The sequence below is a fragment of the Sturnus vulgaris genome, chromosome 1 (genome assembly GCF_052056855.1).
Source record: "Sturnus vulgaris isolate bStuVul1 chromosome 1, bStuVul1.hap1, whole genome shotgun sequence".
Taxonomy (NCBI): Eukaryota; Metazoa; Chordata; class Aves; order Passeriformes; family Sturnidae; genus Sturnus; species Sturnus vulgaris.
Window position 1 is genome coordinate 156,565,888 of NC_142243.1, and position 27,802 is coordinate 156,593,689.

General features: G+C 49.2%; 2 protein-coding genes across 9 annotated transcripts in view; one reads left to right on the forward strand and one right to left on the reverse strand.

Moving 5' to 3' along the window:
• On the forward strand, positions 1-25,234 carry SACK1H (scaffolding CK1 anchoring protein H). Its single transcript, XM_014892171.2, has 5 exons — positions 1-1,817; positions 17,878-18,337; positions 19,636-19,800; positions 20,125-20,249; positions 22,361-25,234. The coding sequence occupies exons 1-5, from the start codon at positions 1,666-1,668 to the stop codon at positions 25,008-25,010; spliced, it is 3,552 nt and encodes a 1,183-aa protein (XP_014747657.2). The 5' UTR covers positions 1-1,665; the 3' UTR covers positions 25,011-25,234.
• Positions 11,344-27,802, reverse strand: part of MAPK15 (mitogen-activated protein kinase 15) — a 27,936-nt gene continuing 11,477 nt past the window's right edge. For 5 of the 8 annotated variants that reach the window (XM_014892178.2, XM_088181081.1, XM_088181091.1 and 2 more), the window contains one exon: positions 22,112-27,438. In XM_014892178.2, the coding sequence (XP_014747664.2) occupies positions 27,232-27,438 (207 nt within the window). In that variant the 3' untranslated portion in view covers positions 22,112-27,231. Of the gene's footprint in view, positions 14,761-22,111; positions 27,439-27,802 lie in introns of those variants that run through there. The other 3 variants (XM_088181076.1, XM_088181069.1, XM_088181059.1) reach the window with 3 other exon arrangements.

The following is a 27,802-nucleotide window of genomic DNA, read 5'->3' on the forward strand; positions in this document are numbered from 1 at the left end:
GCAGCGGGGACGCGGCACTGTCAGGTGACGCTGTCACGTGACGCAGCGCGCTGACGCTCCCGGTGACGTCACGGGGACGCGCCAGTGACGCGCGCGCCGGGCCCAGGCCGAGACCCGGCAGGGCGGGCGGATCCCGGGAGGGGATCCCGGAGCAGCAGGAGCGGAGCGGCTCCCGGAGCGGCTCCCGGAGCGGCTCTGGGCCCGTGCTGCGCCCTGCCAGTGAAAAGGTGCAGTTCTCTGCCTACAGAAAGCATTTACCTGCAGTTGTGGTGAATTATTTAATAACTTTAAACCAATATTCTAAGTCGAGACTCGCTGTGCAGTGAGGCTGTTTCTCTTTAGGGAGGACAGAGGAGACACCCAGACCACCTGGCTGCAAAATCTTGTTTGCCTTCTTTACACGCTGCAGCACTAGTTTGTATGAATGACGGAATCAGAGTAAGCTGAGTTGGAAGGGGCCACATCGAGTCCCGCTCCTGACACTGCACAGGACCATCCCCAAGACTCACACCATGTGCCAAAGCGTATTGACCAAACACCTCTGGGACTCTGTCGGGCTTGGTGCTGTGACCACTGCTGTGGGGAGCCTGTTCCAGTGCCCAGCCACCCTCTGGGTGAAGAACCTTTTTCTAATTTCCAATTTAACCCTCCCCTGACTCAACTTCAGGCCATTCCCTTGGATCCTGTCACTGGTGACCACAGAGAAGAGATCAGTGTCTGCACCTCGTCCCCTCATAAGGAAGTTTCAGACTGCGACAAGTCTGGACTAGAAATCAGCATGTGTCTCCTGTGACTGTTGAAGATAGAGGCTCTGCCAGTGCAGGGATGAGCTCTGGCTCTGGGTATCCTTGTTCCTGTGGGGGAAGCATTAACTGACCTAGCCAAGCAGGTCTGGATTTTCTCTTAATCAGGTCATACTGGTTGTTCTGAATCCCCCTTGTCTGCACAGGGGACCCTCTAATGTGGTCAGAGGTTAAGGCCGGGTGACCTGATCCCAGGAACCAACCTTCCTGAGGTCAAGGACCCTTCCTGGGTTTTTCTCGAGAGAAATGATGGCTGTCAGGGCTGAACACTGGTAAAACAAAAAGCCAGCAAACCCTCACAACAACTTCATACCCTGGTACCCAAACCATGCTGCTGTATAAATACAACAATGATTCTTCACAGATTATTCCCCACCAGCCCCGTTAATTTGAAGACAGTTTTCTTTAAAAAAGCAACTTCTGACAGTGAAACCGTGCAAGACCACACTCCTGTGCCCACTCCCAGAGTTCCATTGAGATGTCAGTTCTGCTTGTTAGAATAATGTGGGATTTCTCCACAGTTCTTTACAATAAAAAGTCACTGTGAAGAACTAGAGGAGGATGACTTGTGCGACCACTGAAGAGAATTTTAGCAATTCTGTCAGCACAGCAGGGGGTGGGAATTGGATTAGGAACCTGTGAGTTGAGTGACTGAGCCTATGGTCACTGCAGAAAAAATCAGCTCAGTGCCAGTCAGTGCCTGGGACTCCTTGAAACTGAGCTGGCATAAAAACAGGCAGATCATGTTAAACAGCTTCAGAGCAGACAGACAAAGGGTGAAAGCAAAGCTGCGCTTAACCCAGATAATCTGATATGTACAAATGCAGAGCCTGAACAGATCAAACCCAGAGTGGCAGCTGGGATGAGTCACCAGTGTGGAGTCAAGGGGAAGATTTACCACCTTCTCCTCCATTATCAAAGAGCCCGTGGATCTGCACTGCTAAAGAAGAGAGTCTGGAATGAGTTCCTGTTCTCCAGATTACCTTGTCTCTGCTCGTGGCGCCTTTGGGGCAGGTAATGTGTCTGTTCCTTGCATCCTGTCAGTGATTACAGTGGGGCACCGGCTCCTGGTGGATGGAGCCAGGGGCCGAGTGTGGTAATCACAGAATCATGGAATTTTTTGGGTGGGAAAGGACCTCAAAGCCCATTCAATCCCACCCCCTGCCCTTGGCAGGGAGACCTTCCAGCATTCCAGGTTGCTCCAAGTCCTGTCCAACCTGGTCTAGGACACTTCCAGGGATGGGGCAGCCACAGATTCTCTGGACAACCTGTGCCAGGGCCTCACCACCCTCACAGGGGAGAACTTCCTCCCAGTATCCCATCTAAAGCTACCAGAAGCCAAGCTCCCATCAGCTCAGATTTCCGTGATTTCAGTTTTAACATCATGGAATCACAGAATCATTACGGTCACAATAGATCTGTAAGAGCATCAAGAACAACCACCAGCCCAGCAACCCCACCATGCTCACCAATAAACCTGTGCTTGAGTGTCACATCCCCATGTGTTTTAATTCGGTGTCACTTGAGGACACAAATTTGTTTAATCCCCTCTTGATCAGTGCTGAGATCCCTTGCAGTGCTCCTGTTCAGGCTGTTGCCAAAACCGAGGGCTACAGCAGTAGCCCATGTGTGTCACACCTGTGGGCTGTGTTGGTTCCTAGGCAGAATAGTGCAGCAGAGCTCTCCTTGCTGCTGCCCACCTGCTCAAGGTGTTCACTCCCTGCTCCTGCCCACCCATTCAGGCTGTTCTCCCTGCTGCTCAGGGTGTTCACTGCCATGCTGTGATGGCTCTAAAAGCTGCAGTCCCAGCAGCTACCACAGTCTGAAATTAGGTCTCACACTCATTCCACACACTTTGTTTTAATCCAGACATCATCAATCTGGGACACGAATGTCCCTTGTTTGCAGGCTGTTGGCAGAGGGAGCCTAGTAAGACACTGGTGACAAACAGTAATTACCCAGATTACTGCACTAATCCAGTATAACAATGCAAACACACTGTAATTCATGAAAACCAAACAAACACCACTTACACATGTACATTACATTTACAGCGAAAGAAGATTCTCTAAAATAACTAATATTGTCTTGGAAATAATACAAGAAAATAAACACAACTAACATTCAGAACCGAAAAGCAGCAAAGCTTTATCACTAATTCCCGAGGGGAAGGATGCTGGCCTTTTTGTTCCATTAGGAATAGCTTTAAAATCAGCAATTCAATGTACTATTCACTCTGGAGTGCAAAAGAAATTGGGTCAGGAGAAGTCAAACCTACTCTAATAAAATGTTGGTGATGCATTTGTGTATACAGCAATAGTGAAACTGAAAGTAAATGCATCCTGTTTGATATTCTGATTTGAAAGTTAGTTTTGAAAAGCTGGAACGGAAAAGGTCCACAAATAGCATTAAGTGATGGGGAAAAGAGAAAATGAGAGGTTTAAAATGTGTTATGTTTAATAGTGAGAAGACTGAATGGTGATAATTGTATTTACGTTACTGAGAAGTACTTCAGTCAAATACAAGTTATGATACTTAATGAAGTAGATTAAATTGGTGTGAGAAAAAAGCTGAAACAATAGTGTAGGGGGTAATTCTGACCACAAACTCAGTGAAGACCAATGCATTTTCTCTAGGATTTCCCTCATGTAACAACATCTTGGAATAACCAAAGTTCACAAAGATTTTAAGTTCCTTTACAGTTCATTCCAGACTCTTAATACAAGTCATCATTATTTAAGGATAAAAGGTTTGTAAAGCCACACACTGAAACCTTGTAGATAAACTAATGAAACAGTATAAACCTGACTTTCTGAGGGATTTCACCAATTCATAATTCAGTATGATACAGGGAAAAGCTCCAAACTCATATTGAAACTGGCTTTCCTTACAGGCAGGATTGGTTCAGCTCGTTCTGAATCACAGCTTCAGACCGGGGCACTGCCAATCTAAATTTATATCTGAGCTATCAGATAGATGGTGTAGCTTCCTTGTATGCAGTGGGGTTCAGCTACAGTTCATCCTTTTGGTCTGATTTGCCCCCATGTACATAGCGACACCATCCCAAAATCTCTGGGATGAGCATGGGATGGCTGGTGCTGATGCAGCCACCTCTGCAGTGGCCACCAGTGTTCAGTCTGATAGATCCTGCCTTAAACAGCCATAGCACAACCATGACACTACCAGCAACGTCAACATTTTTGGGGCCTCAAAACAGATCCTTTGCAGTTTCCTGATGACAAAATAGGTATTATAGCAAAGATGTAAACAAAGACATTCCATTAGGGAGCAGAAGTGTTCTGTCCACAGGAAGAGAAGCCAAGCAGTTGATGAATTGTTACCTCGACTCCAGTGCCTGAAGAGGCTCCAAGAGGTCTGGACTTCAGACAAGGGCCTGGAGTGACAGGACAGAAGGGAATGGCTTTCCACTGCCAGAGGGGAGTTTAGTGGGGATGTTGGGAAGGAATCCTTCCCTGTGAGGGTGCTGAGGCCCTGGCACAGAGAAGCTGTGGCTGTCCCATTCCTGGAAGTGTTCAAGTCCAGGTTGGATGGGGCTTAGAGCACCCTGGGATAGTGGAAACATGTCCGTGGCAGGGAGGTGAAACTGGATGAGGTGTAAAGTCCCTTCCAACCCAAACTGATCCATGCTTCAATGATCACTGAGTCCAACTGCTTCCCCAGCACTCCCAAGACCACCATTAATCCATATCCCCACATGCACACCACTGTTAAATCTCCTCAGGGATGGGGACTCCAGCACCTGGCAGCTGTGCCAGGGCTGGAGAGCCCTTTCCTGGAGCAATCTTCCAAATATCCCACCTAAACCTCTTCTGGTACAGCTTGAGGCTACGATCTCTCATGTTGTCATTCATTACCTGGGAGCAGAGCCTGGCCCCCACCTGGCTCTACCCTACTCTGTTATGGAGTTGTAGAGAGCAAGAAGGTCCCCCCTGAACCCCCTCTTCTCTGGGCTGAGCCCCCCGGCTGCTCCTGGTTCTGCAGACTCTTCCCCAGCTCTGTTCCCTTGTCTGGACACTCTCCAGCCCCTCAGTGTCCTTCTGGTGAGGAGCCCAGGCTGGAGGTAGCCCAGCAGTGCCGGCACAGAGCACTCGCCCGTCTCTCACACTGCGAGTCCTCAGCCCCGAGCCCCCAACCCTCAGACCCTGAGCCCTCAGACCCCGAGCCCCCAGCCCTCAGACCCCGAGCCCCCAGCCCTCAGCCCCCGAGCCCTCAGACCCCGAGCCCCCAGACCCCGAGCCCCCAGACCCCAGCCCTCAGTCCCCAGACCCCGAGCCCCCAGCCCTCAGACCCTGAGCCCCCAGCCCTCAGACCCTGAGCCCCCAGCCCTCAGACCCCGAGCCCCCAGCCCTCACCCCAGCCCCCGAGCCCTCAGACCCCGAGCCCCCAGACCCCAGCCCTCAGTCCCCAGACCCCGAGCCCCCAGCCCTCAGACCCCGAGCCCCCAGACCCCAGCCCGGCCCACTCCGCCCGCCCCACCCCCGCTGAGTCAGCGCCGGCCCGGCCCTCACGGCGGCGGCGGCTGCCGGGCGGGACGAGCTGGGACATGAAAGGTGCAACAGGCGCTGCCACGCCCGGGGCTGCGGGGAATCTCGTTTAACCCTTCCCTGCCCGCGGGCCTCGGCTCCGGAGCGGGGACGGCAATGGGGGTAGACAGGAGGCTACGGCCGTCGGGCTCAGAGCCCTCCGCGGCACCTCCAGCGACACGGGCGGCACAGTCCCCGTCCCGCTGTCCCCGAGCCCTCCTGGTGCCAGTGCCCTGGAGCTGCTGCTCTTCTGTCCGCAAGAGACCCAGAGCACGAGCAATGCCCGTGGAGCCCAAGTGCCCCTTCCCGGGAGCCGCAGGGCTCCGACGGCGCTGGGGCCAGCGCCCAGGGGCCGTCCCAAGGCCCGGCACCGCGCAGGGGCTGCGGCCCGGCCCTGCCCCGCTCCCAGCCCCGGTCCCGAGCTGGTCTGACAGGCTCGGGGCAGACGGGAAGGGAGAGGCCTCCGGCGGCTCAGGAATGTGCAGCCCTTATCTCTGGCTCTCAGCGCGCCTGGGGAGGGAACAGCTCTCCAGAGTTTGCCTTTCTCTCGCTCTTACTCACCCCCGCTCTGCCCTGGGTGGAGCCTCGCTCGCCTGGCTCCCAGGTGAATCAGGTTGCAGGCACGTCCAGGTGAGCAGAGAGTGACCCACCACCTGCCTCAGCTCACCTGGGAAGGTAGAGAAGGGTGGAGATCTCGTGGGTACCTGCATGGCCGCCTGAGCCAGAGAGTGACCCACTACCTACCCACCACCTGCCCGGCCTCCCTGGTAAGGTAGGAGAAGGGCACATACCTCCTGGGGTACCTGTATGGCTGCGTGAGGTGGAGGGCAAGGGCTGGGGAGGGCCTATCCTGCTCCTCTGCACAGGGCTGAGCACCCGGCATCCTGACAGGGAATTCCACAGGCGGGAATCCGTGGGCAGGAGATGGCTGCTTCTCTGCAGTGGCAGGAGCTCCCAGTCACGCCATGATGGCGAGAAGGGAGAGACACAGGAGGAGATGAGAGAGGCAAGGGGGTGAGAGAATGTCCCAGTGCAGGCAGCAGGGGTTGGAGATGGTGAGGGAAGGGACCTGGAATGTCCTAGCTGTGTCAGGGATGTCAAGGGAAGGGACCCTTCTGTCTTCAGATCAAAAGTTCTTATCAAGTACTTTACACAGTTGTGTCCCTTCCCCTTTGAGAAATCCCTAAGGAGCGGATATTCCCAAACTCAGCCCTCATTCTTTGGGAAGAGTCTTGCAGCCAATTGAGCTCCCCATAAGAGAGCCCACGCTGGCCTCCTCTTTGGACCAGGAACGCTGTAGGGATGTATGGTCAGGAGACGGGGACAGAGGGGATGTGCCGTGGGGGCCGAGGCCTGCAGTGGGCAAGGAGCTGGGGAGCAGCTCCTGAGGCCCCTGCATTCCACACACATGGATTGGGTGTGCAGCCGAGTGCTGCCACGGGCCCTGGCACAGCCGTGCACGTACAGGCAGGAGCATGGACAGATGTGCGTGGACAGGCGTGCACAGGCACACGGGCTTGCACTTGCTGAGTTTTCCATAGGTGTGAGCCTGACAGCCCTCAGGATTTGTGGGAGAGGAGAGGAGAGGAGAGGAGAGGAGAGGAGAGGAGAGGAGAGGAGAGGAGAGGAGAGGAGAGGAGAAGGATTGTTCTGTGTTGCTCACTCTAAATTGGCCAAGGTCAATAGGGGTCAATTATGGATCTTGCCTGGCCTGAGGATTGGCTTCTTCTAGAACAGTTAGAAAGAGAAGAGGCACCTGTGAAGGAACAGAAGTACTGATCACATCCTTCTACTGCTGAAAACATCTAATGTGTGGAAGCTGCAATAAACTCAGCTGCACAACAGGCCAAAAATAGGTCAGTAACAGCAAACTACCCCAAACCAGAGCTGTGACAGCAGTGCTAAACACCAGTTCCCTATGCATACGTTGTCCCTGGATCAGGAGGCAGGAAAGCACAGTGTGTTCCAGCCCTGCTAGATGGACACATGGGATCTGCATTTTAGGGAGACAAAGTTGTTTTCATTTTCGTCTCACTCCCATTTAGCAAAGGGACTTTAGAGTTGCATTTGAGGGGTAAAAAGAGAGTTGGATTTGCTGTGATCTGGCAATAAGAATATTCTGAGGGGGAAAATAAGTCTTGCTCTTCATATGGTTTAGGGGAAATTGTATGCCAAAAGAAAAAGTTGTTCCCCCGTCCCTGGAAGGTTCAAGGCCAGGCTGGATGGGGCTGGGAGCAATCTGGTCGCTTGGAAGGTGTCCCCGTCCATGGCAGGGGGGTGAAACAAGATGGGTTTGAAGGTCCTTTCCAACTCTAACCAGTCTCTGATTCTGAGATTCTGTAAACATGGAAATGTCTGTATGCTTGTGTCAGAGCAGGGTCATGGCTCAGGACAGATTCACCCATGTTCTAGACTTAATTTTTCTGGCAACTGCAACTTTCCAGGCAATGGAAATTCACCTCCAAAGCCTGCAGGACTGGAATTCTTTGCATTTTACATGGGACACGTCTGGACTGCTTATCAGGCCCCATATGCAGGATTTTTATAGTCTTAGTGAGGAAGAGGAGATCGATGAGTGCATTTCTAAAATCAGTGTGTGTGTGGGAAGTAAAAGTCAAGGGCAGCACATGGTTCTCCTTCTCCAAATTAGACCTTACACTGTTTGTCCCTTTTTTTAAAGTTCCCTGTTTTAGGCTTCCTTACTTGCTACCTTTTGAATAAACACCCAGGGAAAGGGATTGGCTGAAGGACAGTGAATGTGGCATGAGCATTGCTGTCACAGACGTGGTGCTTGGGGACATGGGTTAGTGGTGGCCTTGGCAGTGCTGAGAGGGCTGTTGGACTCGAGGGTCTCAGGAGGCTTTTCCAACCCAAAGGATTCCGTGATTATTCAGGTAATCTGCTAAGAGATGCCTTTTGCACGCAGGATGAGATTTCATTTCTAGCTGCTGTAAACATCAGGTTTTGTGCTGGTGACTCCCCACAGCTCAGATTTCCCTGTCCACTCTGTGCCCTTGCTGCATGGGACAGTTAAGGTTCACATGCTGCCACTGTGGGACACATTGACAGGTGTCTCAGTAACCACAAAGAAAATTACAATTACATGTAATTCTTCTGCCACTTTTCCCTTCCTTCTGGCCTGCAGAAAGATCTCCTGGATATTCTGAATGTCTGGCCACTTTCCTGATTCTCCAGCAAAGAACGTTCTGTGGGATCCCTTGCCCTAGTAAGCAGAGATGAGTGAGATTGCAGTGGGTGTTGGAGGTGCAGACCAGGCTCCCAGTTCCACTCTGCCACATGCCTGTAGCATTGAGGGCATTCACTGCACACCAGAGACACACAAAGAGTTCTTGGAACAATTTACCAGGGTCAGCTGCCACAGGTGTGAACATGGAAAGTGCAGCTGCAGTCTCTGGAAGCTCAGTGAAAAAGTGATTAATTGAAGCAATTTCTCATCTGATGTCTGAAACTTCTGAAGTGAAACTCCCAGCAGCAGGCAGAGGTACTGTCTTTTTTTAAATGATGACTGAGATCCACATAAACCATCCAGAGTGGAGAATGGGGTGGCATTCTCTCAGATGTTTAACATGGAGTGATCAGCTGTTCAGATGACCACAGGAGAAGGTCTGGGAGCATTATATGGCATTTTAACAGGAATAACAAATTCTGAGCAGAAATTTTGACAGTAATCCAGGCTTTGAGCCTACCGCCTGAAGAGGACATTGAGAAGGAGAACATGGTGAGACTCAGCAGGAAATGCAGAAAGAAGAATGGAAAGAGTAAAAATAAGAATTAGGATTTGCCAGAGGCAGTTGTAGCTAAAAAAGTGTCTAGTCCAGGTTATTGCCCATATTTCACTGTCTTGTTCTGAGGAATGTGCCTGAGCCCTGCTTGGTGAGAAAAGCAGTTCATGGGAAGGTGTCCAGCATCCATTATCACGCAGCCATGGAATGGTTTGGGCTGGAAGGCACCTTCAATCCCCTGCCATGGACACTTCCCACTGTCCCAGGCTGCTCCAAGCCCCGTCCAGCGTGGCCTTGGACACCTCCAGGATGGGGCAGCCACAGCTGCTCTGGGCAGCTTCCTGTTCGCCCCAGCTCGTGTACAATTCCATGGCCACGTGTTCTGGCCAGAGTAGGAAATGGTGGGCTACACTTCGAAACTACAAATGCTGCACCCCTGTGAGACTGGCAAGATCTTTCCAGGAGAAGTCCAACCCTTAGGACAGAAAATGAGCACACGCAGAAGCAGCTTCTGGAGAGGACGAGCACGTCCTGCTGTTCATACAGGTTCTTCCTCTGCAGCAAGAGCAGAAGGTCCTGGCTTGTCCTTCCATCACACAGTGCAGAATTAAAACCCCCACACCTTAAACTTTATTCGAGGAGACAGGTCCCTTCCCAGATCATTCACCAAATACAGCATTTTCTTGAGAGCAAGCTAACACTTTCCATGTCTCATTGTCACCATGTCTGCTCCAGTCATTTTCCCTCAGGCATTGCTGTCCTCTCCTAAACCCAACCCTCCCAGAACATCAGCAGTCTGTTTGCATAGGATCTTTCCTATTTTTTTTTTAGGCCAAATATTTTCTTTTAAAGAATTGATTTGTAATCTTTGTGTATTGAGACATTTTGGAAATACGAATTTTTTTCACAGCTCACCCTAAGAGATGTCAGTGATGCCACTGAATGTGGTGTATAGGCCAGGTGAGACCCATCCCAGGGATCAAAAGTGCCTTGATTCATTTCTTGCCCGTGATTTGGAAGTCCTTCAAGTGTTGATAGCACAGAGGGGTTTGTGGGTTTGTGGCTGGCTGTGCAGAGTGTGAGCTAAAGAACAGTCTGTCTGTGCTGCCTTTCTTGTCTTGGTGGTATCTAGGGCAGAGAAAAGAGGAGGTTAAGGTGGTTAAGGCCAGGAGCTTGTGTCTGTACTTGCACATAAGGGGTCTGGGGAACAGATCGGCTCTTCCCAGCCCTTTCCAGACTCTGGGATCCAGCCCTGCTTCCTCCCAGGCAGTTCCTTCCTGGGTGCTACAGGCCCTGGGCAGCCTCAGCCCCTGGGAGTGTCCCAAAGCAGCGGAGCAGGTCCAGCCAGGGAGGGGATCACCCGAGCGAGGCAGCCTGGGAACTGGCTGTGCAGGCAGAACACGTCACAACAAGCTCTGGAGTCAGCAGCGGGGAGGCAGATGGAGCCAGCCCCAGGTGCTGAGGCATCAGCAGGGCTGGCACCAGGCACAGCAGATGAGAGAGAAAGGGAGCACTGAGCCGGTTCCCTTTTGCTTAGACTGGCCAAACACGGTCCAGCGCCCTTGATTCACACCTGGCACAAAGGCTCTGCAGAAAGGCAGGTCCTTTTATTTATTTATTTATTTTAATCTGGAGGGCTTTGTGGTGATCACTGCATGTCTGAATCTGTCATTTCCTGCTGCTCTGTTAGGAAAAAAAACAGTAAAAGTCTATAGAAATGGAACATAATATGGACAGGCACCAAATGCTGCCCAAGTCATCAGGTTTGTGCTTTTCCTACTTTCTGCTCCTATAATGAATCCAGAGGTAAAGGGACAGTTTTTACCTCCAGCTTCATCTGTCAGCCACTTTTCCTTATGTTAGATATTCCGTGTGGTTGAGGGTTTCTCTTTGTGGAGCAATCTGCAGGCTGTCATCACATCTGACTCTTCCCTTTATTAAGGGGTCTGACAGCTTTTGGGAATCTCAAAGCTGAATGCATGTGGCAGGTATCACAGCCACTAAAGTCACTCCCATTTATACCAGTGGGAGCGGAGGCAGAGCCCAGGCCAAGCCGAAGGGAAATTTCCTTTGGAGTCTCCCTCCTCACCCCCACCTTGATCATCATAGCACAGGGATGGCTGAGGCCTGCATGCTCCTTCCTTTCCACCTGTTCCTCTCCTTCTGGTGGTTTTTTGGGCACGGAGGGGAGTGACTCCACTGGGAGGAGCAGCAGCACGAGCAGCAGGAACAGGAACAGCAGGAGCAGGAAGAGCAGCAGCAGCAGCCGGAACAGTGGCAGGAGCAGCAGAAACAGCAGGAGCAGGAGCAACAGCAGGAACAGCAGGAGCAGGAAGAGCAGCAGCAGGAACAGCAGAAACAGCAGGAGCATCAGGAACAGGAGCAACAGCAGGAGCAGGAGCAGGAAGAGCAGCAGCACGAGCAGCAGGAACAGGAACAGCAGGAGCAGGGGCAGCAGCAGCAGCCGGAACAGCGGCAGGAGCAGCAGCAACAGCAGGAGCAGGAAGAGCAGCAGGAGCAGGAGCCGCCGCCACCAGCGCGGTGTCTTTGGCACAGCCCAGGCAGACGGGAGGAGGAGAACTGACTCCTGCTTCTCCTCAGCCCATTCTATCGGCCTTCATCTCCCACTTGTTACATTTCCAACATGCTGCTTCGTGCTCTCCTTTATCCACTGCCCCCGAGCATAGGAGGAGTTACTGCAATCAGCCACAGAGGTGCCTTCTGTTCTCCTGCACTTCCTCCTGCAAAACTCAGCCACCAGCCCAGATCAGTGTGCAAAGGAGAGTGCCAACAGTACTCGTACCACCTTCTCACTGTGGGGTTCTTGGGGCTTCCTATGCAGGGTCAGGAGTTTGACTTGATGGCCCTTGTGTGTCCGTTCCAACTCGGGAGATGTGGGTTTTTTTTCCACACCATTCTGAGTACCTGTCTGTGCTCATGCTTGAACCAGCCATTGCACTAGGAGAACGATTTCTTGGGGAGGAACTAAATTTTGCAAATCTAGTTCTAAAGGTTCTGATCAGGAGTGGTGATACTTCTAAGTTTATGGACATAATTTCAAGGAATGATCACTTAGGATAGCAGAGAAGTGCATGAAATACCAAATAATGGTAACCGACTTCTAGAATGTGTGAAGAAGTGACACTGTGACACATAGGAGTGGGCTGGAACCCTGCTGCTCTGGAAAGAGGCTGGGACAGCTGGGAGTGTTCAGCCTGGAGTAGAGAAAACTCCAGGGACACCTCAGAGCCCCTTGCAGGACCTGAAGGGGCTCCAGGAGAGCTGGAGGGGGGCTTTGGACAAGGGCCTGGCGTGACAGGACAAGAGGGAATAGCTTCCCACTGCCAAAGGGGTAGTAGGATGGATTGTGTGACAGGGTAAGAGGTAATATTGGAGTTAAAACAGTTGAGGTCTGAGCACTGAGGCTTTAGCAGGCTGATTTGTTCATATCTGGGAGAAGAATTAAGGGAATATTTGGCTAAACATGAGCATATCTGTTAGAAGATGAATCCTATCTCATATTTCTTGGATATTATTATTTTCCATCACCTGTAAGGTGGTGCAGATAGGTACATTATACATATGCATTTGGTCACTGACCCTTGAAGAGTAATCCTGGTTGTGAAACTTGGGGGTTTTGGGACATTCCAGGTGTCTGAAGCACAGCAGATGTGACACCAGTCTCACGGAGACTCCCAGGCTCCTCAGCAGCAGCTGGAGGCCAGGCACCTTTGGGCACCCCAGGTGACATGGAGCACCTCTGTGTGAGCCCCTCAATTGCTGCCCTGGCCGTGGGTTGTTTGCACTTTATTTATAACGACTTTCCCAAGACCTGAGGGCTTGGTCATGGGGAGAAGTAGATTTCCCCCTTGCTGCCTAATTTACCTTCTGGAATTTTTCTTTCCTTGAAGCACCAGGGGGCTTGCCTGTAGGATGGGTAGGGATGTTGCCAGTGTGCTCAGTGGGCTGAAGAACATCTCAGGTCCTGTATCGGTGTTTTCTGATCAAAAAGTCCGGCTTAAAACAATTGTTAGAATTTTTTCCCAGGTCATCTTGGCAGGATGCAGCAGGATTCCTTTCCCTTTCCCTTTCCCTTTCCCTTTCCCTTTCCCTTTCCCTTTCCCTTTCCCTTTCCCTTTCCCTTTCCCTTTCCCTTTCCCTTTCCCTTTCCCTTTCCCTTTCCCTTTCCTTTCCTGTCTAAAGCTGGGACAGTTCTCTCCCACTCTTCCTGGGAAGCATTTCCTGATGAAATTGTGGCTGTTGAAGGCATGGAGGACTTTGGTGATATGCTTCAGCTTTCCTCTTCCCTTCTGGAGGTGTTTTTGGACTGCAGGGTTTTTGGACTAAGGGACTTCAGGGCCTTAGTTTTCCAATAATGTCATGGCAATGGAAGGAGGGATGTTCAGGGGTTCCCTCTGGCTGAACACATTACACAGCTGCTCTCCTCCTGTACCCACTGACAGTTCACTGCCTGAGCTGTAACTGCACACAGAATATCTTGTTACCCATTATAAAGACCCCCAAGCAAATTGCCACACCTTATTCTTTTTAGCATCCTCATTTCTCCCCCAAATCCTCATTACTCATGTCAGAAGATTTTGTAAACTGGGACCAGCAATTAAAATAAAATTAAATTACTAATTAAATAAACAAGCATGTCAGTAAGTAAAATTTTCTATTAATCAGTAGTTACAGGCTGAAAATCTACATTTGGGGTATTTTCAGTTTGTGACTTACTTTCTTTGATAGTTGTGATGGTTCAGAATTCCAGAAACACAACATTTGTCTTTTTCTGGGGTGAAAGAAGCTGCAGGAAATAGATTTGCAGGTGAAGTTCAAACAAGGAGCCAACCCCTGCTTGGAGTCACAGAATCACAGAGTAAGCTGAGTTGGAAGAGGCCACAGGGGTCATTGAGGCCAACTCCTGGTCCTGCCCAGGAGTCCCACCATGTGCCCAAGGGCATTGTCCAAACACTCTTTGAACTCTGCCAGGGAGCCCGTTCAGTGCCCAAGCCCCTTTTTCTAATTTCCACCCTGACCCTCCCCTGATCCAGGGGATCCCTCGAGTCCTGTCACTGGAAGAGATCCTCTCATGAGGAGACTGTGGAGTGCAGTGAGGTCTCCCTTCAGTCTCTTCGGGGCTGTGTTTGGTGCCCCTGCTCAAGGAGAATCCAGCCATCAGGGAACAGTGCTAATAACTGGTGTGTGTCCAGTCTCCTGATGTTGTGTTCTGAACTCCTGTTAAAAGGAACCAAGGCTTAAAGCATGGAATGCCCTGCAAAATACATGGAGCACACAGTTCTGGAGTAAAAATATAACAATGAGCAATCCATCTCTATTTCCTGAGACGTGTGAACTGCTCCTCCACCAAATCCAACCTTGCACTGGGATAATGGACACACTTGGAATGGATCGAGACTAGTTAAGAGAGAAGTGAAAAAAGAGGAGTTTAAAAGCCAGTTCTGTCTTAGAAACCTCCCTCTGGCACACAAATATCAGCCAGAAGTGGTATGTGATTGCTTCCATCTGATTCGGAGAGGAATTGCTTTCCAAACAGTGGATGATTTGATCCAGAACTGGAGAACCAGCCTGGCAGTCAGCAGCTTCCTGACACCAGATCTGACCCAGGGCCTCAGAGCTCTGCCAGAAGCAGACAGGTGATCCCAGGAGCTGGAACAGAGCAAAACAAAATTGTAAAAATCCATGAACTAAGTGCAGAATCCATCTGAATTCAGCAAGATGGGCTGTAACAGGAGAGGTTTTATTTATTCCTTGACCTGAACTCATCTCACACCCACCAAAGTGACAAAAGGTCATAAATATTTTTTGGGGTTGCAGGTAATTCCCTTCTGCTTTACCTAACAGGGAAGGATTTTGGAAGATTAATTAAATACCCAGAATTCTCTGTGTGTGTGTGTATACGTACCTGTGTGTGTGGTGTATGTATGTATGTGTGTATAGCTATTTGTTTATTTACTTATATGCATAAACCAGCATTTTTCACACAAACTGAGAATTCATCAATGTGGTATTGCTCTTGTTGCAACTCAGGGATAAAGAGTGCCAACAATTAATGGAATCATGGAAGCACAAGATGGTTTAGGTTGGAAGGGACCTTTAAAGCTCATCTTGTTCCACCCCATGCCCTGGGCAAGGACACCTTCCCTCAGACCAGGTGGCTCCAAGCCATGGAACATGTGCAGACACTTCCAGGGGCACACAACTTCTGGTTTTTATTTCACAGTTCTGAGTTGTGGATCTCTTTTGGAGGAAATAACCCCCCACACACACATACAGAGTAAGTGCAGAGTTTTCCAGGCCCCCTCCACACATCCCCTGCAGGCTCTCTCTGTCCATCCTGCCAGGCCAGCAGCCCGTGCTGTGTTCAGTGGTACCAGGCCACCCCCAGCTCCACATCCATGTTCTCCCAGAAACCCATGAGAAACCCATGAGGATCAGTTTACTTTCACATCAAATTTACTTCTTTGCTGGTACCATTTTCCCTGCTTATTCACAAATGTACTGAGCACCACTAACAACACTAACTGGGGAACTCAAGTGACTCCTGCCTGGAAAAGCTGGGAGCAGAGCCTGACCCCATCTGGCTGCACCCTCCTGTCAGGGAGCTGCAGAGCAATGAGGGAGTTCTCCCAAGTCAGCCCAGCTGAGCACAGGTGTTTCCTGCTGTCCCTCTGAACCTACCACCTGCAAGGTTCGTTTTCTGCCCATTTAGTCCTTGTGCTGGCAGTGGAGATGTTCTGGTCACGGTTGTAGATGTCCTGTCTAGACTGAGGAATCAGAGTTCAGGCATAAATCACCCTTTTCTGGGATGTGAGGAATGAAATGTCCATATCCTCAACTCACTCTGGCTGAAAATTCCTCCTGAACCTGTGTAGTGCTGCTCTTTTCTGTGGTCCTACCAAGTAACAGTCAGTATTACCTGATGCTTATTTAAAGCTCAGTCTTCTCCCTCTTCATTTATAACTGTAGTAAAATAATTCTATTAATCAATATTAAAATTGCTTTGCCACTTGACCAGCATGACATTTCCTCTGCTGTTCTGATTGCCCAGCAGTACCACAGGGTTCTTCTGATGCTTCTTCCTTTTAACATTGCAGTTGGTCCTTTGTCTCTCACACAACCATCTCTGAGCAGTTTGCTTGGGACCATTGTCCCCTTTGTGGGTTTTATCTGGATGAGCTGGATATGTTGTTCTTCTATCCAAGATTAATGGAACATGGGATCAAGTCCTTCAAATGACATGACACTACTGAAATAGTTAAAAGCAGGAACATTGGTGGCTTGAGCATCCTAAAATCATAGAATCCCAGGATGGTCTGAGTGGGAGGGGACTTTAAATATTTTTTTGTTCCACACCCCTGCATGGGCATCTCCCATCAGAGATACATACTGTAGTGCTCTGTACTTTTTTTCTCTTACACAGAGAAAAAAAAGAGTGGGAAGATAAATGCAGACAATTCAGACTGTAAATGTAGCTGCATGCGTAGACTATAAAGATGATTATCTCTTGCAATACATCACATGTGGACCTGTTGGATTTTCCTAGCCTTATATTAAGACCATATTTTTTCCTGTTCTATCGTGCAGCTTTACCAGGAGTTTCAGTCTGGAGCAGGAGTAACTTGTGGGAGGTTGAGGCTGGAGTAACACAGAGCTGCTGTGTGCTAAGCAGGTCGGATAAGAACTTGAAACTAGTTTATCCTTACAGCTCTTAATGAGTGACAGTCTGAGTCTGAAGTCTTTATCCTCCCCTCAGTCCATGGCAATCTCTCCCATTTTGGAAGCAGAAATGTTGGATGGCAACGACAACAGCAGCAACACCTTCTGTACTTACCCTCAGTTACCAAACTTAGCAGGAGTCACTCACTCTTTTGGGGAGCATGAGGGAAGTCTCTGCTGGCACCTCAGTGGTAGGGTGGAGGAAAAGAACATTCCAGCATTGACATTAGTTCAGAGTCTAAAGCCAAAGTGCTTTGAACAAATTGTGGGTCAGTCAGATATTACTGTTGTGGCACAGCAAGCTTTTCTTTCAAAAATGGTTTAAAATCAGATTTGTCTATAGTCTCAAATAATTGTCCCTTATAGACAGTCATCAAACACTACATGTGAGCCCCTTCAGCTCTGTTTTTTCTCAACATGAGGAGACTGAAGAAGTGATCACATCCCTTGTTTTTTATTTCTTCATTCGTCTCATGAAGACTCATCTGCCTTCTGACTGTGTTATACCAGCAGGGCACCCCTATACTCACGTGCACCCACGCACCACCTGCTTCTGATCCCGTGCTGAGGTGGTTATAACACCCAAGAGATAAGGGTCCAGAGGGTGCCCTTGTGTTCAGGCAGGTGCTTTTGGTTTAGGGCCACATTACACATAGTAAATAACTTCTGTAGCATTTGGAAATTAATTTTAAAGAGTGTAGATAATAACCACCTACAGCTTTGCTCTTGACTTTAAAACAAATGATAAATTGAAGCTTAGCAACCAGCAGCCTAGAAGAGAAAGTTGGGCATTCTGTTGGATGCATTGGCCTTGCTTATCCGAGGGCTGCCTGGTTGATTCGTTCCTTATTTTGGCCCAAAACAGTTAACTGTGTGAGGGTAATGGTTAAGTGACTCACACCTTTGCCTAATTTTAGGCTCCCATGCCTTTGGATTGAACTTTCTCCAGCATTGCTCCATGTTCTTTTAATCTCTGTCTTTGCTCTATGGAGAAGATGTGTTGCTGTCATGACTCTGCTCTCATGGATGTTTTTTCTTTCCCTCCAGCTTTCCCTCCCTGATGGCTCGTCGATCCCAAAGCTCCTCACAGGGGGACAACCCCCTGGACCCCAACTACCTTCCCCCCCACTACAAGGAGTATTACCGCCTGGCCCTGGATGTGCTCACAGAGGAGGGCAAGGAGAGTTACCAGCGCTTCCTGGCCGAGGAGGCGGCTCCCGATTTCCTCTGTGGCTCTGAGGTCGATCACATCATCCAGAACCTGCAGAAGCCCCAGTACGCCAACCAGGAGGGCAGCACGGACACTGCGGGGGACAATGACATGGACGGATCCTCCGGGACTTACTGGCCCATGAACTCAGATCTTGCCATTCCTGAGCTTGACCTGGGCTGGCCGATGGTCTTTGGGTTTAGGGGAACAGAGGTGACAACACTGGTGCAGCCACCCCCGCCAGACAACCCCAGCATTAAGGAGGAGGCTCGCAGGATGATTCGAGCAGCTCAGCAGGTGAGACAGGGAGAGCTCAGCTAGAGCAGAGGTAAAATCACACATGTGCCAGAGAAGCATCAGAATAGAGAATCGTAATACAGTGGTTTGGGTCAGAGGGACCTTAAAGCTCATCCAGTTCCACCCCCTGCCACGGGCAGGGACACCTTCCACTATCCTAGATTGCTCCAAGCACCATCCAGCCTGGCCTTGGGCACTGCCAGGGATGGGGCAGCCACAGCTTCTCAGGGCAGGCTGTACCAGGGGCCTCATCTCCCTCACAGGGAACAATTTCTTCCCAATATCTCATCTAACTCTGCCCTCTGGCAGTGTAAAGCCACTCCCCTGTTTTGTCACTCCAGGCCCCGTGTCCAAAGTCCCTCCTGAGCTCTCTTGGTGCCACTTTAGGAACTGGAGGGAGCACATCTCCAGGCTGAGCAACATCAGGTCCTCTGCCAATTCCCTTAACTTTGCCTCCAGAACCTGACAAAGGAGCAAGATAATTCAAATCCACCAATGACTGCACCAAACCTTGTCTCTGCTGTCATGGCATAGTGTCCAAGACCATGCTAAAATACACCAAGAGTTCACAGAATCCCAAAACATTAGAGAGAGAAGGGGCCTCTGGAGCTGGTCCTGTCCACCCCCCTGCTCAGAGGAGGGTCACTCAGGATGTGTCTTTGAGCATCCCCACGGGTGGAGACTAAACCTTTCTGGACAGCCTGTTCCCTTGTTGATAGTCTCCTTACAGTCCCAGAGGCTTTTCTGTAACTGAACTGTGATTTGCTGTGTTTCAGTTTGTGTCTTGTCCTCTCCTTGGGCACCACTGAGAAGAATTTGGCTCCTTCTTCCTTACACCCTTTCCATCACGTGTTTATACCCAGGGAGCTGGGAAGGACAGGAAGGGAGAGTGTGAAGCTGCTTCCCATATAATCAGCACATGGATGCAGCTGAGCAGTGCCTGCCTGAATGCTGGCCAGGAAGTTACCTAAAAACAGCACGTCAATGTTGTAGTGGGGGACCAGCTCCATACACCATCCAGTGTGATTACATGGCCAAAAAATTCATGGAATCATTGGACTGATAAGTCAGGAAACACCCAGGGAGGTTTTCCCTCACCTGCATACACAGAACATGCACCTTCCTGGACAGAAACTCTCTTTCCAGTCTGGGGCCCACAGTGCTTTACGGGACCTTTAATTGGGATGTTTCCTGTTTCAAAAAGAAGCTGAGATGGAGCTTTGGGGTGTGAGAAGCTGGGAAACATGGTTGGTCAGGACATGAGGTAGCACAGGTGGCTGACTGCATCCCTTCCCCAGGTGGTGGCCATTGTGATGGACATTTTCACGGATGTGGATCTGCTGTTTGAGGTGCTGGATGCTGCTTCTCGCCGAGTGCCTGTCTACATCCTGCTGGATGAAATGAACTCCCAGCTTTTCCTCGACACAGCTGCCAAGTGCAGAGTCAACCTGAACTATGTGGAGGTGAGCAAAGATGAGTTGTGTTTTAAGGGGGTGTGTCCTGTGACACAGAGGGCCAGTATGGCAGGAAACACCTGAAAAAGGGGAGAACGGGCTGTAGCCTGGTGAAAGATGAGTGTGAAGAAAGTGAGGAGAGCTGGCAGGACGTGGGGTGAAGGCTGAAGATGTGCTGAGAAAGGGCTTTGTACATCAGTGTGTCTGCAGGCTGGTGTCCACTGGAGCTGGAGAATAACCCCAGGGCAAGATGGAGGTTCGGAGGAGTCAGAGAAGGAGGGGCAGGGGAGGGAATGAGGGTCCCATCTGAGTCAGTGCCTTTCTGGTTTGCAGTTCCTGAGGGTGAGGACAGTGTCTGGCCCAACCTACTACTGCCGCACGGGGATGTCCTTCAAGGGGCACCTGAAGGAGAAGTTCCTGCTGGTGGACTGCATGGTGGTGCTGAGTGGCAACTACAGGTGAGGAGCCCTGTCTGGAGAGAGACACACTCAGGTGCTGTGTGCAAGGGGCTGGCTACAAAGGAACTCAGCTCCCATCTGATCCATTCCAGAGAGAATTTGCCATAGCCTAAGGAGTGTAAGATTTGCATCTTAGTCTGGACCAAATGAACTTTGACCTCCACTCACAGAATCATCAAATCACAGCATGATTTGTGTGGGAAAGGACTTTAAAGCTCATCTTGTTCTACCTCCACAGCCCCACATGGGCAGGGACACCTTCCACTAGACCAGGCTGCTCCAAGCCCCATCCAGCCTGGCCTTGCACACTTTAAGGGATGGGGCAGCCACAGATCCTCTGGGCAATAGAGGTGGGTGGTTTCAGTGGTGGGTGGTTTTAGTTAGGACTGAGATCAGCCATTAACACATTACCACCTTTTTGCGAATAACAATCTTACCAGCTAAAGTGTTCATTTTTGGCAGAATAAATGTTTTTAGTGAATTGCAGTAGAAGAATTTCTTCTTCACATATTAAAAGGTTGATGGAATAAACACCTGTCATGCTCTAAGAATGTAATCATAGAATCACAGAATGGTTTGGGTTGCACAGACCCTGAAGCTCATATGGTTTCTCCTCCTGATGTTGGCAGGGAGATCTTCTAGGCCAGGGTGCTCAAAGCCTACCATGAGTTGCTTCTCATGGTGGAAGATAAGCAAATAGAATTAAGTGTATTTTAAAACACAGTATATGAAGAAAAAGTTATAAGAATCTGATAAAAGTGCACATTCCTTGAGAATAAGATTCACTTTGGTTTTTTTCCTGATGTTTGAAAAGAATTACTCATATTTGATGCTGTACCAAATAACTAACTGTTATGATTGGATCATTTTTTGTTTACAAGAGCATCAAGTTAATTGTTCAGGACTACTTCTGCCACATTCCCATGTGCTTTGGGCTTTCAAATACTGTATCATTTCTAAAGTGGGGAGTTGTGGAAGTGTTCAAGATGAGGCTTAATGAGGCTTGGAGCAACCTGTGCTAGTGGAAGGTGTCCCCGCACATGGCAGGGGGGTAAAACAAGGTGTGGTGTTCCCTTCCAACCCAAACCAGTCTGGGATTCTGAGAGACAGGCTGGTGAATTGGTAAAACAGCATTCTGGCACTTCCACATGGTTATCAGGAACAAAAGTTCTGCTCACTGAAGGAGTAGCAATTTTTTGGGAAAAGTACTTCATTTTGCAGTGGTGGTAGATACACCAGCTAAAGAAGTCCTTGAGCCCAGATAACCCCAAACCAAGCTTCCTTCACATTAAGAATTAAAATATCATTGAAAAAAAATTACAGTAATTCTAAGGGTTTTGGTTAAGTCCAGCAGGCAGCCAAGCCTCACAAAAGTGTCTCTCATGATTCCCAGCAGAATGTGGTAGAGAACTGTAAGGGTGAGAACACTCCTGGGTTGTGATACAGTTTTAACAGCTACAGCAAACCTGCACACACAGGCAAGGCCAAACAAGGGATCCCTTCCCCACTTCCTATTGTCCAGAACATGGGGAAAACAAAAGCAGAGCTGACTTGGGAAGATAAACGCCATAACACTGAACACCTTCCTCCTCATTTCCAGCCCAGCTCCTTCTGTCCAGGCCCCCAGACTATGTGGGTGGAAGGGTTGTGCCACCCCAGGAGTAAGATCTTGGGTTTGTCTCTTGGAGGTTCCTGTCAGCACATCTCCCCAGCCTTTGGGGTCCCCCTGCCTGGTGTCACCTGCCAGGTGCTGAGCGTACACACTGACTGTTGTCTAGGTCATTACTGTCAGGGTTAAAGACGGGAACATCTACTTCACGTAAGGATTATCATCAGCTCACACTCTGGGTGACATGACTGACTGGATTTTTAGAACAGAAATCATTTATTGCCTTGTAAAATTCTCTGCTAAGATGTGATCCCAAATCAATCAAGCTGTTAGGTTTGGGAACGGTCATTTCAGCGGGGAAATTTTCTGTTTTTATTTTGTCCTATTTCTGCCCAACCAGAAAATTTAGAATTTGCTTCAGGTGAGCAAATGCTTTAATGAAAACAGGTACAGCTGAGTTACTCAATGGTAACACCTTCCATCACTTCTGTTCTCTCTGCAGTTTCATGTGGTCCTTTGAGAAGATTCACAGGAGCATTGCACACATCTTCCAGGGTGAGCTGGTGGCCAGCTTCGATGAAGAATTCCGCATTTTGTTTGCACAGTCGGAACCTCTCGTTCCTCCAGCCAACGTCTTGGCAAAGGCAGAGAACACGTTTGCCATGGCTCCCTTTGGCAATAACATGCCTTTCTTTCCCAAAAAAGGCCCCTTGATGTTCCAGAGGGATGAGAGTCTCTTCCCCTCCTTCATGGACAGAGTGGATCCAGACAGGTACTTCCTCTCCAATTTCCGGCGGGACGACATGCTGCGGCACACGGTGGAGGGCTCAGCCATGCGGATGTATAAAAAGGTGGAAATGGAGAATTCCCAGATGGACCCGGTCAGGGGCTTCCTCCGTTCCAAGCAGCTGGAGCTGGACGCTTTTAAGAGACACAGTTTTGCAGAAGGAACGTTTGAAAATTTTGCTTCTGCCAAGCAGTACACCCGGCAGATGTTCATGAACAACATGGACGAGTTCAAAATCCAATCCAGTCATTTCCAGAAGGACCAGTTCTACCAGTACCAGTTTGAACATCCCCATCTTTCTGGCAGACCTCAGGGATTCTTTGACAGGATTCGAGGGGGGAGACCGGGATTCAATGAACTGGAAGACTACGGAGAAGGACCCCGATACCCTGAACTGGAGCCCAGTTTCCCCCAAGAGGGTTTCCCCTTACGGCTGGATTACGTGCCCTCAAATTCCTCCAGGGAGGTGAGACACGGCTCTGACCAGCTGAACCCTGCGGGCAACGGCCCCATGGGAATGATGTTACGGAGGCAGAATATAGGACAGAAATTCATTTGCCAGACTTCTCCCACGCAGAAGCAGAGCCTGGAGCAGCGCCTGTTCCTACAGGACAAGGATGAAGACCAGGATGATGACAAGAACACGCAGGAAAACAGAACAGGGTTACGGAACTGGAGGATTTCTTCGTACCTCAGCGCGTACCAGTCTGAAGCAGACGAAGGGCTCCCGATGCCCATGGAGTCTGAGGCATACAACGATGCTCTTGGGGATCCCCTCACAAAGCACCCCACTGACCTCGTCCCAGCCTTCAAACCCCCCACACCTTTCAATAGCAAGCCAATGGGAATGGACAGTGCCAAGGAATCTGCAGATCCTGAGAGAGCAGGTGAAGAAACCTCAATAATGAAACCAGATGCCTTCAGGTCCAGGATAAATCCCTTGATCCAGAGGAGCTCCAGGCTCAGGTCCTCTCTGATTTTCAGTGCCGCCAAATTAGATCAGCCCAACACCGCAATAGAAAAGGTGCAGATGATCCAAAAAGAGCAAATGTCCAGTGAGTTAACAAAGGACAATGAAACTATCAAGACAGCTGCCTCCTCCAAAGTGGCCGAGCTGCTGGAGAAGTATAAAGCTGTGGGCAAGGACATGGAACGGGGCACAGTCACCCACACCAAAGCTGTTGCAGGTTACCTGCAGGAGGAATCACAGAATACGGAGAAGAAATGTACCAAATCTGTGCAGTATAAGATTCTGGAGAGCAGGGTGCTGGACTCCAAAGACTCCTGCAGTACTTACAAAATGCATGGAGAGTTGGACAGAGCATTTGGAATAGCTTCATCCACCCCCCAGCTTGGGGACACGTTGAGTAAAGATCCCCTGGCACATCTTGGCACTAAGGTGGACAAGCTGTCATCCCGATTTTACCCCATCGAGAACAAACCTCCTCTTCCAGAGAAGGAGAGCCTGATATTTGTAGGAGACACTCAGAAATTGGCTCTTCCAGAGAAGAAGGACAGAGTGACCTTCAGAGAAGACTCTCCAAAATTAGTCAATACAGAAATTAAGAAACCTCAGGTTAGGACAAGTACTACGTCCTCAGTTCTAGAAAGCCTGTCTAGAAGTCAAGGGTCTGACAGCTCTCTCAACAAATCTGAGGAAGACTGTTCAAAACAAGAGCAAAATCCCATGGAATTTTTAAGAAAAGGGTCACTACGCCTGAAGCAGCTTTTGAACCCAAAAGGTGAAAAGAAATTGGAGGAGGAACCTGCTTCTGAGAGTGGGAAATGCGACAAGCAGGCAGTGGTGCTCAAACGATCATCCACAGGGGACTGCCAGGAAGCGATGGAGGAAGAAAAAAACCCCAAATTTGCAGCACCACTCCCCCCCAAGAGCAGCCAGACAACACAAGGGAGGTTCCCTTCCTCCACAGCCAACATCCTGTACAGCAGCAACTTGCGTGATGACACCAAGGTGATCCTGGAGCAGATCTCTGCCAACAGCCAGAAGAACAGAGCCGAGCTGGCCAAGCAGCTGCCATCCACCAGCAACCCTGACCTCTCCAGGTCGACCACAAGCTTGGAAAGAAAAGGGGAAAAGGAGAAAAGCTGCAACATCCACAGATCTGAGAGCTTTGGGAGCCAGAAAAGGAACCTCCAGCGGCAGCCATCGGAGGATAGAGACACCCTCCTGAAAAAGATGGAGAACATGCGGAAGGAGAAGCGAGTCTACAGCCGCTTTGAGGTGTTCTGCAAGAAGGACGAACACACGAGTCCCAGTGAAGAGGAGTATGACACAGATGCCAAAGACAAGAAAATGGGAAAATTCATGCCAAAAATCCTGGGGACCTTCAAGACCAAAAAATGATTGTAGAAATCCTATTTAATTCCATTTAATCACTGACTATCACAGGGAAACGAGGAAAAAACTTGTCTATGATGGCTACAACCCTCAATGGCAATCCTCTTCTTGATTAGTGAGCAGAAATGTATCCAGCATGAGCCTCCCACGGCACATTTTGCTCAATAAAGTCAGGTGGTATCAAACAGCCTTATCCCAGTATGTTCCAAATAAAACAATTAAAATGCCAACATGCTTTAAAAACAAGTCTCTGTTACTGTACAAAACTAAGTGATAGTCTCTGTTAAACTCAATGAATAATTTCAGCAGACAAAACCATTCAAATTTCAGAAAAAAAAAAAACATAAATAGAAAATTTGAGTTTGGGCCAGAAAATATATACAGACACACACACAGGTATTAACTGGGAAAGGTATTTAAAGCTCAGTGGTTTCTCAGGTGAAGTTACTCTTTTTCTGTATCTCAGAATGAATCGGACATAGGAGGCACGTTTTTGAAGGTTTACATACAAAAAAAAATAGTTGTAATCAATATTTTGGCCTAATCTGTGGTTCTGATCTTCTCCAGCAGCACTGGCCCAGCTTTTGTATTTAGCAGTTCCTGAGCCTGTGGGTTTGCTTGTGGTTTGTTCCTTTGTGGACAGGGAATTACTTGCTTTATGGACTGAGCTGAAAGAAGCTGCTGAGGTGCTTTTGATGGAGAAGGGCTTGGTTTTAGGAGGCCTTTTCAGGTGAGTCTGAGTTGAGATAACCATCTAAAGCAAAATCCTGCCTTGGCCAAGTAGTGACTTCCTTGACAGTGCAACTGCAGCTCATGAGGTGACAGGTCTAGAGCAGCATGAACAACTGAGAGAGCTGGGAGGGAATAACAGTCATTCATCACAGGTAGAGTAAAACCTCAGAGACAGAGACAAGAGCTTCAAGTTAATGAGGAAAAGGTATCCAAAATCATCATTGACATAGGAATATAAAGTTTCCTGTAATCCCAATGTAAACTGGCAACACCTTTACAATGTCTCAGCAATAGTATCTCATGAAAATTTGCTTTCTGAAAGCAAAAACAATAAAAATGACCAATTACTCATTGAAGCAGACAGCCCTACCAATAGGCAGTTTCCCTCTCAACACAGCAAATGCTGCTTGAAAGACAAAATTTTTCTGCAGTGCATTAAAAAGGATTTATTATTGCAATATTGCACACTAGAGAAGCTGTAAAATATTGTAGAAGAACCCACCTATATTTCAAACACTTTTCTACTTGATTTTAACAAAACCAGACTATAATGAATTCTGTTCATCTAGCCTAGAACAGTCATAGAAATGAGTGAAAGGCTGTAACATTATCTCTGAACAGTTAGGTCTTCATGGTCTTCAGAGAACAGCTACCTGTTCTACTCAAAAAAAATATCCACCCTTTAGGAAGACTGCTGAAGAATCCTAGAATGGGCTGGGAAGGACCCTTTAAAGATCACCCAGTTCCAACCCCTGCCTGCCATGGGCAGGGACACCTTCCACTAGCCCAGGGTGCTCCAAACTCCGTCCAACCTGGCCTGGAACACTTCCAGGGATGGGGCAGCCACAGCTCTGGGCCCCCTGTGCCAGGGCCTCAGCACCCTGACAGGGAAGAATTCCTTCCCAATACCCGTTCTAACCCTGCCCTCTGTCAGTAAGAAGTTATTCCCCCATCCTGTCACTCCAGGCCCATGTCCAAAGTGCCTCTCCAGCTCTCCTAGAGCCTCTTTAGGTACTAGAAGGGGCTCAAAGGTCTTCCCAGAGCCTTCTTTCCTCCAGGCTGGACACCTCCGAGTTCTCCCAGCCTATCTCCAGAGCCGAGGGGCTTAAGCCCTCAGAACATTTTCTTGGCCTTGCACTTGGCCTTGTTGAACTTCAGGAGATTTCCCTGGACCCTAAATATGTCTAAAAACCACTCAAGTATCAGAATAATGCATTTTTCTGCGATTTTTTTGCAGTAATTCTAACAAGGAGTATGAACTGACAGCATTCACTGTTCTCAGGGTGTGAGAGCAAACATGCTGTGTTCTTGACTGCTGAGACTGGAAGGCAGTGGAGTTGGATTCCCTTTCCTATTAGCTTGTCCAGAGGAAAGAAGGACATTGTCCTAAGCAGTGAATAAAGCATTTCCTCATATTTTGCTCTCTCCTGCTGCCCTTGCTTAGTCAGGGGCTGAGGGATGAGCTGTACTTCACCTGTGTGGAATATCTCCACAGTCACTGCTCCGGGGTTTTGGAGGCCTTTGCTATTGGAAGACTCTGCAGTGCAGATTTACTGATGGTGCCATAGGCCTGGGAGTAGCTGCCCATGGATGCCCTTGGATCACCCGCAGCTTCCACGTTTGCAGTGATCTGGAACATCTTTTTACTGGGCTTCGGAAGGGGACGAACATCTTTGCTGTGACACTGAGAGTTTCTGGGATTCTGTGTGAGAAAGAAAAGCCAAGAAAAGTTAACCTGGAATCAGCTTTCTGGAACGCAAATAGGACACAAGTTTTGCTTTGGTCAGCACTATCCTCTCAGGAAACAAACTCAGGGCACTTCTCCCTCTTCTGCTCTTCTTGTCACAGAAAGTTGGTCACAATTCCCTAAAGATTCTTCCAAATGCATAGGCCATCTATACACCTGCATGTGCAGCAAGCTCCACAACCCCATCTTGGGGAATAAATGGCTTCTCTTTCTCAAAACATTTTGTAAGGGATTCTAAATTAGAGGGGGAGAAATGTGGGTTGCAAATGTGCTACTGGACAGGCTTGAAAGTTTCTGACAACCTGGGCTAGTGGAAGGT